Source organism: Danio rerio, chromosome 4, assembly GCF_052040795.2.
Source record: "Danio rerio strain M-AB ecotype USA chromosome 4, GRCz13ab, whole genome shotgun sequence".
In the NCBI taxonomy this organism is placed as follows: Eukaryota; Metazoa; Chordata; class Actinopteri; order Cypriniformes; family Danionidae; genus Danio; species Danio rerio.
Window position 1 is genome coordinate 33,409,718 of NC_141024.2, and position 19,495 is coordinate 33,429,212.

At 35.1% G+C, this 19,495-nt stretch overlaps 2 protein-coding genes across 2 annotated transcripts in view; one reads left to right on the plus strand and one right to left on the minus strand.

The window, feature by feature from the left end:
* Positions 1-19,495, minus strand: part of LOC147844804 (putative RNA-directed DNA polymerase from transposon BS) — a 157,678-nt gene that overhangs the window by 107,757 nt on the left and 30,426 nt on the right. The window lies entirely within an intron of this gene.
* Positions 4,025-17,593, plus strand: LOC137490880 (uncharacterized). The gene is made up of 3 exons (XM_087249387.2): positions 4,025-4,077; positions 6,478-6,637; positions 14,510-17,593. Exons 2-3 carry the CDS (start codon positions 6,553-6,555, stop codon positions 15,292-15,294), a joined length of 870 nt encoding a protein of 289 aa, XP_087105513.2. The 5' UTR covers positions 4,025-4,077; positions 6,478-6,552; the 3' UTR covers positions 15,295-17,593.

The following is a 19,495-nucleotide window of genomic DNA, read 5'->3' on the forward strand; positions in this document are numbered from 1 at the left end:
TGTAGACAGAAATTTAAAACATTAAGCAATCGCTCGCTTTTTAAATGTCTAATCATCGAGTTTAATCCCGCCCCTTTTTGCAGCGCCGCACGACAGAATTTCACAAGCTCAAACTCTAGTGTGACCGCAGTTCAAGCTACGGTCACACAAATGGAGCCGCCCTCCACTCTTTCTGTAACAAGTTACAAGTCGATTATGTAACTTCACTTACATAACTTAATCTTACTTATCAAAAAAACAATGATTCTTTAGCTTTTCTTAGAATATAGCATAAGGTGGATATATAGTGTTTTGCAAAAAAAATGCACATTCTAGCCAGAACTAACTCAGAATCTTATTATTTTTATTCAATCTTTGTATAGATTATTCCATATATTTATGATGTATATATAATGTTTGACAATGTTTTGATAAATATGTTGCATTTTGGCATGGTTTTTGACTTGTTTATGAACTATTTACATAAAACTAAACTAAACTAAACTAAATAAAAAATATCATGGATTTGAAAATATTATGTTCACTAAGCTCAGGTAATAGTTTCATGTACAAAAAGTGTGAATGAACTTTACTGTTGATGTCTTAAATCAGGGGTCACCAATCTCGGTCCTGGAGGGCCGGTGTCCCTGCAGGGTTTAGCTCCAACTTGCCTCAACACACCTGCCTGGATGTTTCAAGTATACCTAGCAAGACCTTGATTAGCTTGTTCGGTGTGTTTGATTAAGGTTGGAGCTAAAATCTGCAGGACACCGGCCCTCCAGGAACAAGTTTGGTGTCTTAAATAATAATGTCAAATAACCAACATTTTTTAAAATGGATATATCTCGTTTTGTAACTAAACTCTTTATATGTTTTTTTGGTAATGCTTACTTTTACAACCCGCAAAGTATCGCGTAAGTACAGTGAAATAACGGTGTACTTTAGTGTACGTATGGTATTAGTAAAATGAACGTACGTGTAGGAATAAGAGAACAAACTGTAATGCTTGGGTAATAAGGGGGTAACAACCAGACCCAACACGGAAAGTACCGCGTAAGTATATTAAAGAGCATATTGTAGGTTAAAAAACTGTTTCAAAAAAAGGTAAAATCATTTGTGAAAGTACTCTATAATACCATAAAATACCATATTAAAATGTTTTATGAAGTGCAAGGGCACAAATTTAAAAAAAAATGTGTCTGTTTTCCCACTTCCGCTTTTTTTTCTAACCACCCCGGTGACATCAGAAGCGGGACTTATCTGACAGACGCGCGCTGTATACAGTGGAGCAAAGGAGCTAATACCAGAAATGGTTGTTAGTTTTGCCGTAATTTATCATCATCATGCTATATTATTGTGTTTATGGGAACTACACAAACTCCAGCCTGTCAACAGATCAAGTCCACAAGTTTCCTGTCGCTATTTTGGTTCGTGAAATGGGATGAATCCGATAAGACTTATAGCTGACGCGAACGGCGAAAAACACTCCTGGATCAGTCGGAGATGCAGCTCGATGAAAATGAGAGCTGTACACGGTACAGTCTACTGTATAAGTTTTGTGAGATGGTTTGCAGTTCACTATCCAGGGGTCTGCAAATGTGGCTGGGTTTTCTGTATTATGTTATATTATAAATCATACAGTGAATTTTAAAATGTATAACTGAGGACGTGGGTGGTGAGTGAGGTGTCTCGGACGCCGCCCTATGCGCGGATATAACTGAGGAGGTGTCGCGGACATAACTGAGGACGCGGGTGGTGAGGGTAGTGTGGCGGATGCCAGCCTCTCTATTCTGCCGCCCTATGCGCAGACACAACTGAGGACGCAGGTGGTGAGAGTAGTGTCGCGGACGCCGCCATGGACACGCCGGCCCTGGAGGTCTTCACAGGCTCGACGAGAATGCAGAACTTTGCACTACATTTGCTCTATTTTCTAGATCCTTCCAGCGGGTTTACAAGGATGAAGCTGTCAGCATCTTTTTACACAGCATTCACAATTTAACACACATTAAAGACATGATGGTGTGGCACCCACATAAACGTTGGCCTAAAAATTATTTTAGGTTTACTTTTAAATGGGTCAGATGATATATTTTCCTTTCAGTATATGTACACACACTTGCACAGATACTTATACATATATAAAGAGTAAAAATGCTGGTATTAACACTTTCTATGATTTTGTGCTATATAAATAAAACTTGAACTTGAGTTGAATTAGAATTTGAACTTGAATTAGGGTTGAAGTTTATTTAACCATAATTGCAGATCAGATCTGTTGATCAAATATTTGTAAATATTTTATACAGTAACAACCGTACTTGTATTTTTTATGGATTTTTGGCTAAATGGGTTCCAATACTGATCATCTTACAGTATACCCAATGAAAAAAAGGACAAAAAGACACATATTTAAAAACTTATTTTAATTGTTTTAATATTTGATGTTGTTTTTATTGTAATACAAAAGCTCCGAAAACCTTTTGTGTAATAAAACATTTTTCAGTACCTTGTTTACATGTTTCTGCATTATTCCAGATGATCTGTGTTATTTGTGTTTACTTATCTACTATTAATATATATGGTCAATGTGGCATAACTCTGTTAAATGCTCATTAGTTTCTGTTACTGGTAAGTATTAATATTTATAGATGATTAATTTTAGCTTTGCTGTTGCCAGAAAAGATTTCGTTTTCATGCAAACTTCTGTAAGCCAACACTGGCCTCACCATAAACCTGCTCTGTTCTGCCTCACAATAGAGTTAAATTGCACTTCTCTGACTGCTGTTCTGTCTGCTGGTCTGTCCACAGGCTTATAATTGTATGGCTGTGGTCTGTCGTTAGTGTGAGTCTCTCAGAATCTTATCTCGGCATCCAAATGCGCACCGCGATCAGTTGTCTTCATAGTATTATTTGCGCGAACTCCCTCATCCCATGTCACTTCCGGTCTGGCGATTTTTCAGATGCAGAAATAAGTTTCCGTGACTAAAAATGACTTCAAACGGCTTAATAATTAACTTTAACATATATTTTAAAGAAAATCTAGTTCCTACTTTACTCTTAAACACACATTGTCTCACTGGGGTGTCTAACCTACAATATGCTCTTTAATCTTGACAACATTCAGTTTCAAACACAATATGAGGAAAAAAAGCAAACATAAGTGTAGATAGTTACTGTGTGCACAGCATTTTCACCTCCTCTGAAGAAAAGCAAACTGGGCACGAGATATGCCAATGAGTACATCAGAGGGGTCTTAAAGGGGCATTTACCACATCATGACAGGGTGAACAGCAATTTCAAGGACTCGTGCAAAATGATTAATATAATATTATGAAAATAAAAGTTGTTAAAATGATTTTGTTAAACAACCTATTAAAGACAATGAGAAAATTTCAAAATCTTTTTAATTTAATCTAATTTACCAACATTTAAACTCACTGAAGTTGTCTAAGCAGTGTGTGGACATGGCAAAATCACATCCATTCAATGAAAGAATGACGCAAAAATGTACAAAAACATATTTCAAAACACTAATAATTCTACCTGCATGTGCGTAAAGGTTTAACAATTATATCAAAACATCAGAGTTTCTTTATTGCACATTATTTCCATATAATACGGTTCAATCATGGGACATCAAAGGCACTTTTTAGTGATAATGACCAAGCTACTGAAATTAAAACATGAAGTAGTAATGGGTACTTTTATACTTAAAGGGCACCTATTTTACCCATTTTCAGCATTTAATATAAGTTTGTGTCTCTAGAATGTGTCTAAAGTGTCTGCTCACAACACCCATTTTATTTGTTAGATTTTCTGCTTTACACACTTAGTCTTAGAGAATTAAACAAGTTTTTTAAAATTGTCTTAAAAATGTTTAGAGTAAAGGTTTTGATCAACTCCAAATACTGAATGTGTGTGTGTGTGAGAGAGAGAGAGAGGGAGAGAAAGTGGAAAACGAGCGAGAAATGTATCAAGAAGTCATGACTGCAACAGCAAGTAGCAAAAAAAAAAGCAAAACAAAAGAAGACTTTTATTTTGGCGTGATGTGACGTCATAAGTCTGCGCCGCTCTTGCGCTGGACTCAGCTGGAGAAAGGTTTGTTTTAAAGCGTTTACACTTATATTAAGCGATTGATTAAAGTTTTAGGCTTTTTTCATCTGATGCTAAATTATGCTGTTAATGCATAATGCTGCTGGTGACAACATTATTTGAACACTGTATACTATGTAGTATTTTACTCACAGTAATGAGGGCTATTGTTTGAATAAACTAAATAAACAGGAACAGTGTGTAATAGGTGTTATAATGAAGGTTTAATTGATTTAATAGCATGATGTCATTCCATTCTAAATATACATAACTATGTATGAGAAACGGAGTACTAGTTTTAATCAGCTAATTCTTTATAGCAGTGGTTCCCAACCTTTTTCTTTGGGGACCCCCCTATGAACATATACAAACATTATATATTGTATGTGTGTGTTTGTGTAATATTAATATATAATATGTATAGAAAATATAAATTAATCAGTTTTAACTTGTCTTGTCCTTCAATAAAACCAAAATTTAGGTAGGCTTTGTCATACTGTCTAATCTTTTTCTTCGCCTCTGAAGAATCACTGCATTTACTTTTCTCTGCCATTTTTGTTTTGCTTTGCCTTTACAAGAAGTTGGACAAGCACATTGCGCAAGTGAATAAAATGTAAAAATTTTTTTAAAGTTATTTATTTTAATTATTTTTACTATTATGTTGTAATTTTAAGCATGTGTTTTGATTTATTTATTTATTTTGGTACTTAAAAATACATATATAATAGTAGGGCTGCTCGATTTTGGGAAAAATCATAATCACGATTATTTTGGTCATAATTGTAATCATGATTATTCAAAACGATTATCAGTTAAAGTCAAAATTGTTAGCGCTCCTGAGAATGTTTTTAAAATAAATTTTTCCTAAATTATGTTTAACAGAACAAGGAATTTTAACAGTATTTCCTATAGTATTTTTTTCTTCTTGGCTTATTTGTTTTATTTTAGCTAGAATAAAAGCAGGTTTAAATATTTTGAGATTTTGAAATTTTAAGATCAAAATTATTAGCCCCCTTAAGCAATATAAATATATTTGATTGTCAGCAGAAGAATATACTGTTATACAATGACTTGCCTTATTACTCTAATTAAGCCTTTGAACTGCACTTTAATCGGAATGCTTGTATTTTGAAAAATATCTAGTAAAATATTATGTGCTGTCATCATAGCAAAGATAAAAGAAATCAGTTATTAGAAACGAGTTATCAAAACTATTATGTTCAGAAATAAGTTAAAAAAAAACTTCTTTCCATGAAACAGAAATTGGGCAGGAAAGGTTAATATTTAGCTAATATTCATGAGGGCTAATAATTCTGACTTCAAGTGTATACATACAGTTATTTTCCACCCTGCAAAGAAAAAAGAAATAAATACGATAGAATAAAAATATGAAACAAACTTTGCTTTAAGCATCTTCACTTTAAGAAAAACACTTTAGCTACAAAAGTCTTCAGTCAAGAGCAGAGAAAGAATTTCTTGTTATGTTTGATTAATGATAATAAAAACAGGCGGCAGCAGGAATATTTCTCGCTCTCTCTTTAATGGTTTCTCGTTCACGTCTTTTGATTCTCAACTCGTTTGTTTATTACACAAATGAGGGTTAATAAAGGTAAATAATCACTAAACACCGCATTTTGACACCTATTTGACCATTAAAGTGCTAACGTTAAGATGACTTTAGATGTCTGCGCTCCTCTGCTCGTCTCAGTGTGCGAATGAGAGCGAATGCTGAACGGCCGCATGCTTCTGGCTGCGTGTGCGTGCTGCACACACACAAAAGCACACGGTCTTTCGCGCTTTTAAGAGCAACACGTGTACAACTGGAAAGTGGGCGGTATATGATGCAATAATCGTTTATCTTGATTAATGCTTTTTTATAATCGTTTGAAATCGAAATGTCGATTAATTGTACAGCCCTATTTAATAGTGGAGCATTTTTATGCCTTTTTCTACCTCAACACTTATCCTCTCCCGCGCCCCCCTTGTGAACTCTGGCGCCCCCCTATAGCTCTGACTATAGAGGTAAAGTTGGTTTTATATTTACACATTCGTTCATTTATAAGTCTCTATATTGTTCACCATGTTACTTTGAATATTCGATTTGAATTAGCATGCAAGTATGACTTCTAAACAACATTGTTTATTGGACTGTGAACAATGCTGTACTTTGATAGTCATTGGCTGCTAATATGATTTTGCTATTTAGAGTTTGCAAATACTTTTATGAAATTATATTATTAAGAGAAAAGTCTGAATGTGCGAATATAAAACCAACTTTACCTCTATGCTTGGACATACCTGATTTCTTTTTTTGTAACTGTTGAAGAAAGTGTTGAATAGAAGATATTTTATTTCTGTTCATTGTTTTATTCATTTTAAACAGGACATTTTTATTGTTTTGTTCAGTTTAAACAGGATAAAGTGTCCAAACACAGAGAAAAAAATCCTGCTGAAGTGACTGATCTCCACACTGTTATAAAGATGGCGTTTATTAAAGAGGAGAGTGAAGATGTGAAGATTGAAGAAACATTCACAGTCAAACAGGAAGATCTGCAGGAACAAACAGGTTGGTTTTCATTCTCAAACACCAACTCAGTCATATAGAGGTAAAGTTGGTTTTATATTCGCACATTCATTCATTTAGAAGTCTCTATATTGTTTACCATGTTAATCAAGCTCTTATGGACCGTTTCCACTGAGTGGTTCGGTTTGGTACGCTTTTATGGCCGTTTCCACTGTCAAAAGGCGAACCGAACCAAACCGTACCGTACCACTTTTTTGGAACCCTTTCGAAAGGGTCCCAAACACTAAGGCCGTACTCACACTAGGTACAGTTGCCTCGAACCGGGCCAAAGCACGCTTGTCCCCCCCTCTGCCCCGACGGCCCGCACTCACACCACAAACAGGCCTCGGCACACTTACGTCATTGCTGCTGCGCTGTTCAGTGAGAAGCGCTCTCTCAGCAGCACAGTGGAGATTTCTCTAGTTATATCTTTTCAGTCGTTTGATATGCAGTGACATGCAGTCAAATATTTCGCCAAACAGTCCTTAGGGATGCGGTGACACGCAGTCAGATATTTCGCCAAACAGTCCTTAGGGATGCGGTGACACGCAGTCAGATATTTCGCCGAACAGATCCGCCACTTTTGGCGCTCATAAACAATCATAAAGCTCTCGTGCTGCAGGAATGAGGAGGTCTGCTGAAGGCGCGCAGCTGTCGTGCAGTGAGGAGTTCTCGTCTTTAATAAACTACGGCAGTTTGCGTTCACTGAACAGTAAGAATGATTAATAAATCCATATGAAACAGCCCCTTAAAAGTCACATCTCCCTTTCAGTTTTGGGGTTTGGCACGTTTTGCCCTCACACACAAGCGTACCGTGCCAAAGGCCAAGTGATCCGCGCTCAGGCCCACCTCTTCCAACCGGGCCAGGGCCGGCCAAGTGAACCGTGCTTGAGCCCGATTCAGCGCACTCACACTTCTCAAACGATCCGGGAAACGGGCCTGGGCACGGTACGGATGGCATAGTGTGAGTAGGCCCTAAAAGGCAGACCTACACAGCAAATTCATTGGTGTTAAATTTCAAGTGTTGTGGTAATTCAGAGTAAAGTGTTAAAATTCTAGAGTTAGATAAAGGTAAAATAACCCTCTCGGCGTTAGAAGCTGATTTGCCTCCTTGTCACACAGAGTAAAGTATCTACCTTTGTAGAAAACCCTTGTATTTGAGAAACTAATCAGAGTGTCTGAAATCTCACCATACACCCTCATTCACCTGGCCCTTAAATTGGTCAATTAGTTTAGTCCACTAGACAGAGTGAATGACCACAAATAAGTGAATTCAGACACCTGCTGTTGAACACCTGCTGTTAACAAGCACAATCACTGAAGGAATAAGAAATTGAAGGAAGAAATAAAACTACAGACACAACCTCACACCAAACCAACTGAATTAAAACAGAGGATTAAACAACTCCATTAAATAAAAGTATAAGCAGCTTCACTGATTACAGTTTGACTTCATTTCTGTAAGAATATTTGACAATGAACAGAGTTTTATATTTTTTTATTAAAAATATTTCATTTGACCTCACCATCATAGAGATCAGAGGCTGCTTATTTGAGCTCTTGAAACTTTACTCTTATAGCCTAATGTTTCTTTGACTGTTATTGCTGTGTTTCTAAACTCGTCAGCTATAGCAAGAAAGATCAAGAGAAACTATACTGTTTATGCTTAATTGTTATAGGTATAATTTCAGGTGTTTAAAAAGTTGATTCATAAAGATGTGCAAATATAGTTGTATTAAAACTGCATGGGACAATACTGCTGGCAGTCTGCTGCTCTTCATAGAAGATTCAACAAACAATTAGCATTCAATTAATAATTAGAGTGTCATGCACTAAACACTAAACATTCAAGCTCCAGCTTGTTCTTTATGACACACAGGGATCAAGAATCAGGATATGAACCTCAACCTTGGTTGCTAAAAAAAAAAGCTGCATGGTTCATGCCGCAATGCATGCTGGGTGCCAGCATAGTACAAAGCTCCCAGCATGCATTGCAGCATGAATAAATTATGCAGCTTTATGTTCTTACAATCTCTTTCTTTTCCTTTATTTTGTGTTGTTTTTGGGAGGTGATATTTCAGTAGTGTTTTTTTTTTACTTAATTTTTTTTTCTTTGTTTGTCACCATTATTGAGATTCAAAGACTAATTATTGATGTCTGTGTGTTTTTAAGTTCTGCCATAGATCAAACATTCTCTATGCAAATTTAGTTTTTTATTTTACTTTATATTATTGGAGCTTCAGTGGTTTCATTTATGTATATTATTTATTTTTCACACATAACTAATATGATACTGAATTAAAAAACAAGCAGGAAAGGAAGGCTATGATATCATTAATAATCTCTTCCAACTAACACTTTAATTTTCCTTCAGCTTTCCATGCTATATGTATAAATAGTGTAATTAACACTATCTATAACAGCCAAAATAAAAGGCATTTATAGCTAGAAGTTGAAGAGCCTGACTAAAGCAGACTCTGTCCTCCATCATGGTGACTTCAAATGAACAACGGAAATTTTATTAAGAGCTTTTGTTCACATGACAGAAATAAAGTCAAAGGTCAGTAATAGGTGAAGCTCCATGATAAGTTGTTTAATTTGATGAGTTTTTTTTAAAGATGTTGAAAAATAACATTTTTTATTGTGTAATTTGTTTTATTTTTATTGATTATTATTTTATTTAGAGTTTTTTTTTCTCAGTTGATTTCATCTTTGGTTTTGGCTTGTGTTTTTCTGTCCTTCAGTGATTCTGCTGTTAACAGTTGTTCATCAATAATTCTCAATCCTCCTTTAATTAGACACTTAATTGTCTCATTAACTTCATCACTGTCTGAGTGTTCAGCCCTCTGTAGTGAGGACACTAGTTAGGATTTTGCTGTGGAATTTAAGGCTTAAGTGTGTTTGAATGAAAAATACAGACAATGGGATTTGTTTTTAACAGAAATATTCTGGAAACTGAATTTACGAATGTAAAATGTTGAAAACAGCAGATTACTGGCAACCACTGCTGCCAGTATTTTGACATACATTTAACAGATATTTTACACAATAAGAGTTTGCTAATTAACACTCTGGGTGTTAAAAATTTTAACACTTTCAAAAATGTTATTTTAACACTTATAGTGGTTCCCATATAAACACTGAGGGAGTGTTAATTTTAACTCTAAGATAGTTAAATCTACCAAATCTAAAATTTGCAGTGTGAGATCGATAAAAAATACAGACTGTTGAATGTGCTTTAACAGAAATATTCTGTAAACTGAATTTATGAATGTGAAAAACAGCAGATTACTGGCAACCACAGCTGCTGGTTTTTTTCCGTAAAATCTAAAAATGAAAAAAAAAAGAAAGAAAAACAGCAAAACGATTTTTGTGTCACCATTGTGGAGGATAATAGCGTATCTGTTCAAGTCCAAGATGAACTGAGTAAATTTGATGTTATGCTGTATCTTCTTTTGTTTAAAGGTAACTGTGTAGTTACTAATGCAGTCAAAATCTGTTTGCTAATTGCAATCACACATGAAAACATTATTGCATCTAAAATCTTTACATTTTTGTGCACTAAGTTATGATTTTGTAAAATAAACAATGTGTTAGTTCATGAAATATGGTTAATTTTTGTAAATTTATACAGTTATATAAAACTTCCACATTTTTCACGGAAAGATTCTGGCAACCACAGCTGCTGGTATTTTTTCGGAAATTTAACAGATATTTTACACTATAAGAGTTTGCTAATTAACACTCTCTTGGTGTTGACAATGTTAACACTTTCAAAAGTGTTATTTTTAACACTTATAGTGGTTCCCATATAAACTCTGAGGGAGTGTTAATTTTAACTCTAGGGTAGTTAAATCTACTATCTAAAATTTGCTGTGTAGACGTGCAGCTGAACGCTATTGGTTGACAGAGATACGTCATTCGTAGACACAAAAAGCCAGAATCTAAACAAAGGACCCGCCATGTTTGAAATACACAGCGAGAGATTACAGCGGAATTATATACATATGCAGCCATGGTCGATCCGGGCTCAAACAAACCCTGTCGTCATCTTGATAAACAGCCACAAAGCCATGGAGAAGAGCAGATTTACCCTGTGCCGCATAGTTTTTTACGAGCTAGTCTGAAGCCCGAGTGGTTTCGCTTTCTTCCTTGTGCTCGCCGCGCGTCTCTATCTGAAATAACAAACTTATTGAGCTGATAATAATAATAACATGCGCTTGATTATTGTCAAGCTTTGGAAACCCGATCCTGTGAGAAGCTGACAAACGCGGGACACATTCTGTGACACATTTAGAAAGAAAAGGACAAATGCGGGAGTGGAGTGCGGAAAAAAGGCGAAGCCAAGGAGCACGTTATTTCTTCAGCAAACGTGAACAAACTGCCTTGTCTTAATCTTTATTATCACCTTTTGGACTAAAATGAGCTGGGAATGATGGATAGACTCTCTAAAAGAGGCTTCATGTGCTGCTGAAGATTACAGACACAGATGAGAGGTTTTCACTGACTGTAAGCTATACTTTGTGTTGTTTTGAACTTAATTAAGGATGAAATGTCTGCTTTGTGTAGTTCTTCTGTAGTTGGTAACATATCGGAGACTGTAAGGGGCTGTATGTGTTCTTATATCTTCATTTATTTATTTACTTTATATAATTACAGACGTTACAGTAGGCTATTTCGCACCGTCATTGATCTGCAGTTATAATCAACCAATGTTCATAGAAAAGTTAGTAATAAACATTTATACACAAGTATTTGTGTGTAAAGCATCTGTTTTGTGAGAAGTGCTTTTCATATGATATGTGAACGACCTGTGCAGCTTTACTGTAGACATTTTCTCGAGCGAAAATGACGTCGACTGAAACTTTGTCATACACCACGCCCACTAAAAGGGTACCCTTAGTAGTGGAAATGCAAGCCTGATAAAGGTGACCCGTACCCGAATTATCTTTCTCATGACTGACTCCACTCTGATTGCCAGCACTTTAGCCATGATTTTATACAGCAGAGTAAGCTGATCGGACGATAAGATTCGCATTTAAGTGGATCCTTAACCTTTTGAAGAAGTACTGTAATAACAGCCGATGTCATGAAGGGGGGAGTGATTCCGAAACAAGAGCTTTAGTGAATACCTTGCACAACAGGGGTGTTAACTTTGCAGAAAACTTCTTATAAAACTCAGCCGGGAAGCCATCAGGGCCTGGTGCTTTTCTGATTTTTTAAATTTTTTTTATTGTATTTTCAAATTCAGAAGGTGTTAAAATTCCTTCTTTTGTCAACTGATCTGAATCACAGAGGGATGGTAATTCTAAATAATTAAAAAAGCTCTCAATATGTTCAATTTAGTTTACCTCAGAGCTTTAAAGAGTTTTATAGAAGTTTTTAAATTGATCACTAATACCCTGTTGTTCAGTAATAATACTGCCATCATCTATACTAACTGCTGCTATAACACCAGCTGCTGAGGATTGTTTCAGTTGGTAACACAATAACCTGCCAGCTCATTCACCATGTTCATAATGAATCTGGCGTGATCTTATGTGGAGATCCTCAAGGAGTCATTCCGCTTGCAGAATAAGTATTTTCTTATGAAGCTCTTCAGAAGATGATGTTGAGTGTAGCTGATCAATTGTATTATTTTTTAAGATGCCATTGTCCATCGCCGATGGCCGACAAACTTCACGATGCTGAGCCGGCATCACGATCCATCGCCCTGTCCCACATTTATATTGATATAAAACTTATTATTTGCATGTCATCTTCATAGCAATAACAGTCTTTTCATGAGCTGTGTTAAATGTTACATATAGCTGCTGCTTGCAGGGCTGACAGCATCGTGAGGATTAAATGAAGGATTATACAGCACCTCTTGCGCTTAAATGTGTAGATTCAGTGCCAAACACTGTTACCTGCAAACTTGAAGCCACTGGAAGTCTTTTATCCACTCTTGGAAAAGTTTAAATGGTGGATTAACATTCAGGACATGATCACTAATAAGATGCGCCATTATTAATAACTTTAGGTAAATCTGTCTGTTATTTTCATTTTCTCATCTTTAGCGCTTCACATTTTCGCAGTTGTAGCTCCTATCATCTGAAGGCAGAAGGCATTGACTGAGTGATTGACAGCTGATATTAACCAATCATTTGCATTCAGTTGTAGAGCAGTGAGCCAATAAGAAGAGCACAAAGGCGGGGCAAGCATTGCAGGCTTTTTTACTTTAAGATCACATAACAACTGTTTTAATCTGTTCCTGGTGCTGCGTTTGGCGTTTTTAGGTGCAAAGATGCATTCTGCATAAATGTCTCCTAAACCTGCGCACGCGGTGAGGATTTTACAGTGAAAACAATGAAAATGTATGCACTACAGTGAACTCCAGCCGAACTCTCCTCCACCAGCTGTGGGAAAAGCCCTTGTAACGACACAGATCACTGTGCCATGCCCGTAGCCAGGGGGTTTCGAGTTGTTCGAACGAACCACCCCCCATGGCCAAAAGGTCCAGAATTTGTCCTTTTAATTGTTTTATGTAATTTAATTTAATATTATATAGTATACATTATATATATTTATATTCTAAATATATATTGTAATAAAGTGTAATTTTATATAACTTTGGCCAGTAATTGGAATCCCATTGAGCCTCAAAGCCACAATAAATTGACGCGAGTCTTGTGACATAACCCACTGAGTGGTAACACTTGAATCTTTGATGCGACATCCTCCTTTGATACCTTAAACTTTTACTCTCTTCTCTTGATCTGTCTTACAGATTAATTCTTGTCATCTGGTTTTATTCGCAGTCACAGGAGCTCTCGTTTCCCTTTTTTCCTGGTTATACCACATCATTCCCCTTCATGTTTGTCAGTATGTTATCGATCATTTGTGTGTATATTATTTTGTTACTCACCCTGTATGTTTGTAAGACCGCTATTGAGTAAGTGTCTGGTTGTTTTTTCCTACGGCACTTCCTCAGCGCTCACCCGACCGGGTGTTTACTTTGACTTTTTCCAAGACTCGCTTCTCAATAAAGACTTGCATTTGAGCTCACTCTTTTTTTTTTAACTCGTAACACAAGTATTTTCTTTCTCATTTGTGTTTAAAGGTCTTTAGATTTTGGCATGATGTCTAGCTTTGAGGCTTTTTTTGGTCAACTTCACTTTGTCAGACAGGTCCTATTTAGGTGATTTCTTGATTGCGAACATGTGTGGTAGTAATCAGGTCTGGGTGTGGCTAGAGAACTTGAAGCCGGTGTGATAAATTAAAGTTTTTCTAATGGGAATTTTTTTTTTCACACAAGGCTGTGTAGTTCAGTATTTTGTCTTCCTTTTATTCATAAAAACAGTTGAGTCTGAAACAGTTAAGTGTTAGATTTCTGCATTGCATTTGTTACATACAGATTACTTACCTCTAGAACATTTGTCATTTAAAGGTGCAGATTTAAAGCTTTATGCAGATATTATACATGTGTCATATATGTCTGAGGCAAATATTCTCAGATGTTCAGCTGTTTTTTTCTAACAGGTTTACCAGTCAGGCACAGAATGAAAAAGCATTCCCTATCTGCTTTACAAGTTTTACAAAAACAAATTGTTTTGTTGTGATTACGAATATATACAAATAAAAACTGGCCATTTACAGCTTTCAAATTTATGTCTCATCAATTTGACCAAAAATGATCTGGGATCAATCAAAAAAGAATCCACTTAAATGTGTACGTGTGTAATGGACACCAGGAGATTAATATGACAGGATCAATCTAAATATGATCTTTACATTTAATGTGCATCAAAATTAAGATTTGTGTAGCCAATGTTTTTAGTGCCTTTTCACTAAGTTTTAATGATTTACTAAAAAGTAAACTTATTTTCATTTCAGACCTAATTAAAGACTACGAGGAGAGTAAAGAGGAGGAACATCATGTCAAAATTGAGGACAAAACTCATTTAAAGACTGATGGTATTGTAAAAGTGAGAGACAAGAGTTGTTTTACCTGCACTCAGTGTGGAAAGAGTTTGGCAAACAAAAGCAAACTAAAGACTCACATGAGGATCCACACTGGAGAAAAACCATTCGCATGCACTCAGTGTGGGAAGAGTTTCAGCCACTCATCATACCTTAATCTACACATGAGGATTCACACCGGAGAGAAACCATTAACATGCCCTCAGTGTGGGAAGAGTTTTAGCAAATCATCGTCGCTTTATAGACACATGAGGATCCACACCGGAGAAAAACCATTCACTTGCACTAAGTGTGGGAAGAGTTTCTGCGATTCATCATACGTTAAAAAACACCTGAGGATCCACACCGGAGAAAAACCATTCACTTGCACTCAGTGTGGAAAGAGTTTCAGCCACTCATCATCCCTTAATCTACACCTGAGGATCCACACTGAAGAGAAACCATGCACATGCAATCAGTGTGGGAAGAGTTTTAGCCAATTATCATCCCTTAAAAACCACATGAAGATTCACACTGGTGTGAGAGAGCATATGTGCTTGGAGTGTGAGAAGACTTTTATTACAGCTGTAGAATTGAAACGGCACCAGAGGATTCACACTGGAGAAAAACCGTACAAGTGTTCACAGTGCAGTAAGAGGTTTACTCACTCAGGAACCCTGAAAAGACATCAAAGGATTCACACTGGAGATAAACTGTAGACATGATCAGTGTGTACTAGGATTGGGTACCGAAACCGTACCTTGGTAACCGGTATTAAATCAGTGTATGAATTTCGGTGCTTAATAGGGCTGTGCAATTAATCGAAAATCCGATTTCGATTATGGCTTCTAACGATTATGAAAAACCATTAATCGAGATAAACGATTATTCCATTATTTACCGCCCCCTGTCCAGTTGTCTACACTTGTTGCTCTTAAAAGCGCGAAAGACAGCATGCTTTTGTGTGTGCGGCCTGCAGCGCGCAGACAGTCAGAAGCATGAGGTCTGCACTTGGTCTCATTCGCACATTGTGACGAGCAGAGAGTGCACACATCTAAAGTCATTAACGTGAGCGCTTTAATGTTCAAATAAGTGTCAAAACGCGGTGTTTAGTGATTATTCATATTAACCTTCATTTTGTAATAAACAAACAAGATGAGGAGGATCAAAAGACACGCGAAAGTGAAACCATTAAAGTGACAGAGCACAGCTGGCGCCTGTTTTATCATGATCAATAAAACAACGAGAAAATCCCTCTTTGCTCTTGACTGAAGACTTTTTTAGCTAAAGTGTTTTTCTTACGGTGAAGATGCTTAAAGCACAGTTTGTTTCATATTTTTTATTTTATTGTATTTGTTTTTCTTTCCTTTGCAGGGAGGAAAACAATATATGCAGTTGAAGTCAGAATTATTAGCCCTCCTGAATTTTAGCAACCCTTTTCCCCCCAATTTCTGTTTAATGGAAAGAAGTTTTCTAAACATAATAGTTTTAATAATTAATTTCTAATAACAAATTTATTTATCTTTGCTATGATGACAGCTCATAATATTTTAGTAGATATTTTTTTAAATACAAACATTCAAATTCAAAGTGTGATTCAAAAGCTTAATTAAGGTAATTAGGCAAGTCATTATTTAACAGTACTTTCTTCTGCAGACAATCAAAAATATATATTGCCTAAAGGGGCTAATAATAATGACCTTAAAAGATATTAAAAGAAAAATATTTAAATTTGCTTTTATTCCTGCCAAAACAAAACAAATAAGCCTTTCTCCAGAAGAAAAATATTAGAGGAAATACTGTTATTCCTTGCTCTGTTAAACATAATTTAGGAAATATTTATTTAAAAAAATTCTCAGGAGTACTATAATCATTTGGAATAATCGTGATTACAATTATGACCAAAATAATCGTGATTATTATTTTTCCCAAAATCGAGCAGCCCTAGTGCTTAGTTTCGGTGCTGCGGCATGGACGTGAGTGGTGCATGAAAAAAGGCAAATATAGGCGTTGTCAAAGCATCACTAAACATTTAATTCTAAACACCTTTGAGGAATACGGACAGGCAATATCAGGCAATTGTTATTGTCGCTAGGGAACAGATGCACGCAACGCGCAGAGAACAGCGCATTCAGCCTGGAGACAGTGGTTTTCGGTGAGCGAGAGCGACACTCTTCAGATCAACACGTGATCACATTCATCCAATTTGCTTAAACTAAGCATTCTAAAGCATATTTTACAAGCAAGAATTCTTACACAGCAACTGTCTTTACAAAAGTGCGTGTAAGGGGGAAACATGTCAAACTTAATGACACATGTAGAACAGATGTAACACATTGATCAAATGTAGTTTTCAGTCACGCTTATGTAAGTCATATTTAACTTGTTTAGTTTTGACTTCATTTATTTTTGATTTCCGTCTTGAACACATGATTTATTTACAACACATTTTTAAACATAATAGTTTAACTTACTCGTTTCTAATATCTAACGCTACTTTTTTATGCTGACAATCAGTGCAGAACATTTTACTAGTTATTTTGCAAGACAGTTGTATTCAACAAAGTCCCTTTAAGTATTTTATAGTGTTTTATTCAGATTAAAGTGTAATTTAAACTTTATCAGTTAACTACGAAAGTTAAAATAATTAGTCAAATTATTTTGTAACTGATTCGTTGTGTAAATCAAAAATATACAGTAAATATTTCTTAAGGAAGCTAATGATACTGACCTTATTTTTATTTTTATTTTTTTATTTAAAACGGCTTTTATTCATGAAGTAAACAATAAGAAATACAACTTATTATGACTCCAGAATAATTATGTTTTAGGAAACACTGTAAAAGTTTTCAGAAACATTATTTTAAATGAATGTTAGGACAAAATAAATTGACTTCAACAGTAGGCCTGTTAAAGTTGAGAGGTGCAACAATGTGCCTTGATGTACTTGAATGTTAGAAATGTGTTCTCCTACACCAATACAATGTTACTTGTCAAATAAATGAACAAGGAAGATTATTTTGAGTTTAAGTTATTTAATTATCTAGTTTATGAAGACTGCAGAGTGATGCATGAAAACAAATGACTTTGAATAATGTTTTAAATATTTTGTGATATATATATATATATATATATATATATACATATTTGTTAAAATGTGCTCCTAAAAGTACATGGCCCCTGCCTGCCCCCCACAGGTTAATAGTAAGCTAATGTAATTTCATAATGCAAATCTTAAATTCATGCTAACCAACAAATGATCAAAGGAAATGTATTAATGTAATACAATATGAATTGATATTTACTTTAAACTGTAATTATATTGTTCTATTGAAATGATTTAAAAAAAATATTTTGTCAAATAAAATATTTTTGAAGAGTCGTCCACCATCATTTTGTGGCTAAAAAGTGTCAATTCAGGCACCGTTTTGGCACCGGTATCGTTTTAAAAGTATCAATTTAGCACCGGTATCAAAAAAAAAAAAACGATACCCAACCCTAGTGTCTACAGAGTTTCACTCATTTGGGGCAGCTTAAGAAACACATGGGATGGTTTCCAGTATGGTGTCAACACATGTAGCAGCATAGAAAGAGTGCTCCCATACACACTGGTATTAATCCTCCTTTTTACATTATATATGATAACCTAAACCATATTTAAATAACATGGAGTGCAATAGGCACAGCAAGGAAGGGCTTTTTAGAGAAGGAAGGCTTTTCTCTCACATTAAGAATTTATTTAATTATAATAATTATTAAGACTTTAAGGTTTGGATATCTTTTTCATAATGTTTTTTATTTTGTTCAAGATATTCATGTTTGTGTTTTTCATGTTCCGGTCACTGTGATCTTCCCAATAACATCTGATTATAGTATATGCAAAAACAGAAATATAGAGTAATTACTTTGAATATTAATGGGTTACTAAATCCAATTAAAAGAAGCAAACTTGTGGCTAAAATTAAAAGAGAAAACCAACAGATAATATTCTGGCAAGAGACATCTTTCTGGTACAGAACATAAGAAATGAGATAAAATGGGAAGGTTTTCTTTTCCTCATATATAATGGTCGTAAATGAGGAGTAATGACATTAATCTCAGATAAAATCAACTTCCAATTAATTTCTAAGATTACTGATAAAGAAGGGCGATATAACCTAATTAAAGAAACTATTGACCAATACAAAGTTACATTAGTTAGTATATATAGACCACCTGAAAAAGACAAAGCATTTCTCAAAAAAATATTAAGTGTTATAGCCAAGAAGGCATCAGGTATTTTGATCTGTTGGGGAGAATGGAATGTACAAAAATTGGACTCATCGTCTAATAAGCAAATTAGTCAAGAAACTAGACAAATAAGATATTTGATGAAATAATTAGGCTCGATAGATGTATGGAGAGACATATTCCCTCTTAAAAAAGAATATACTTTCTTTTCTTCCACCCACATTTCTCATTCTAGAATTGATTATTTATTTATTTTTTATCTTTGGGTCAGATCAATATAAATAAAAGACTGTAAAATAGGAACAAGGGACATCTCAGACCATGCAGTAGTATATTTAACAGTTTACCTGGACAATAAACCCAGTAAGACATTTTGGCGATTTAACCCTAATTATTTGAATGATTTAACATGTGTAGAATATTTTAAAAAAGAACTATTAGAATATTTAAAACATAATGATAATGCAGAGGTGTCACCTAGTATCATATGGAACGCAGCTAAAGCTGTTACACGAGGTAAACTTATAATGTGGGGATCAAGGGAAAAAAAACTGAATAACATAAATAATCTAAATATACAACTTAAAGAATAAGTGACTAAATATGGTAATAAGAAAGATCCAGATATTTTAATAATAGAGTTAGGGTTAAAGAAGTTAAAGCAGAACTCAATAAAATGTTTGATGAGCA

Excerpts from the sequence above, each read along its gene's own strand:
- LOC137490880 (XM_087249387.2), top strand. The coding sequence starts at position 6,553 with ATGGCGTTTATTAAAGAGGAGAGTGAAGATGTGAAGATTGAAGAAACA. Across the intron at positions 6,638-14,509 it reads AGATCTGCAGGAACAAACAG|ACCTAATTAAAGACTACGAG; the intron begins GTTGGTTTTCAT and ends TTTTCATTTCAG.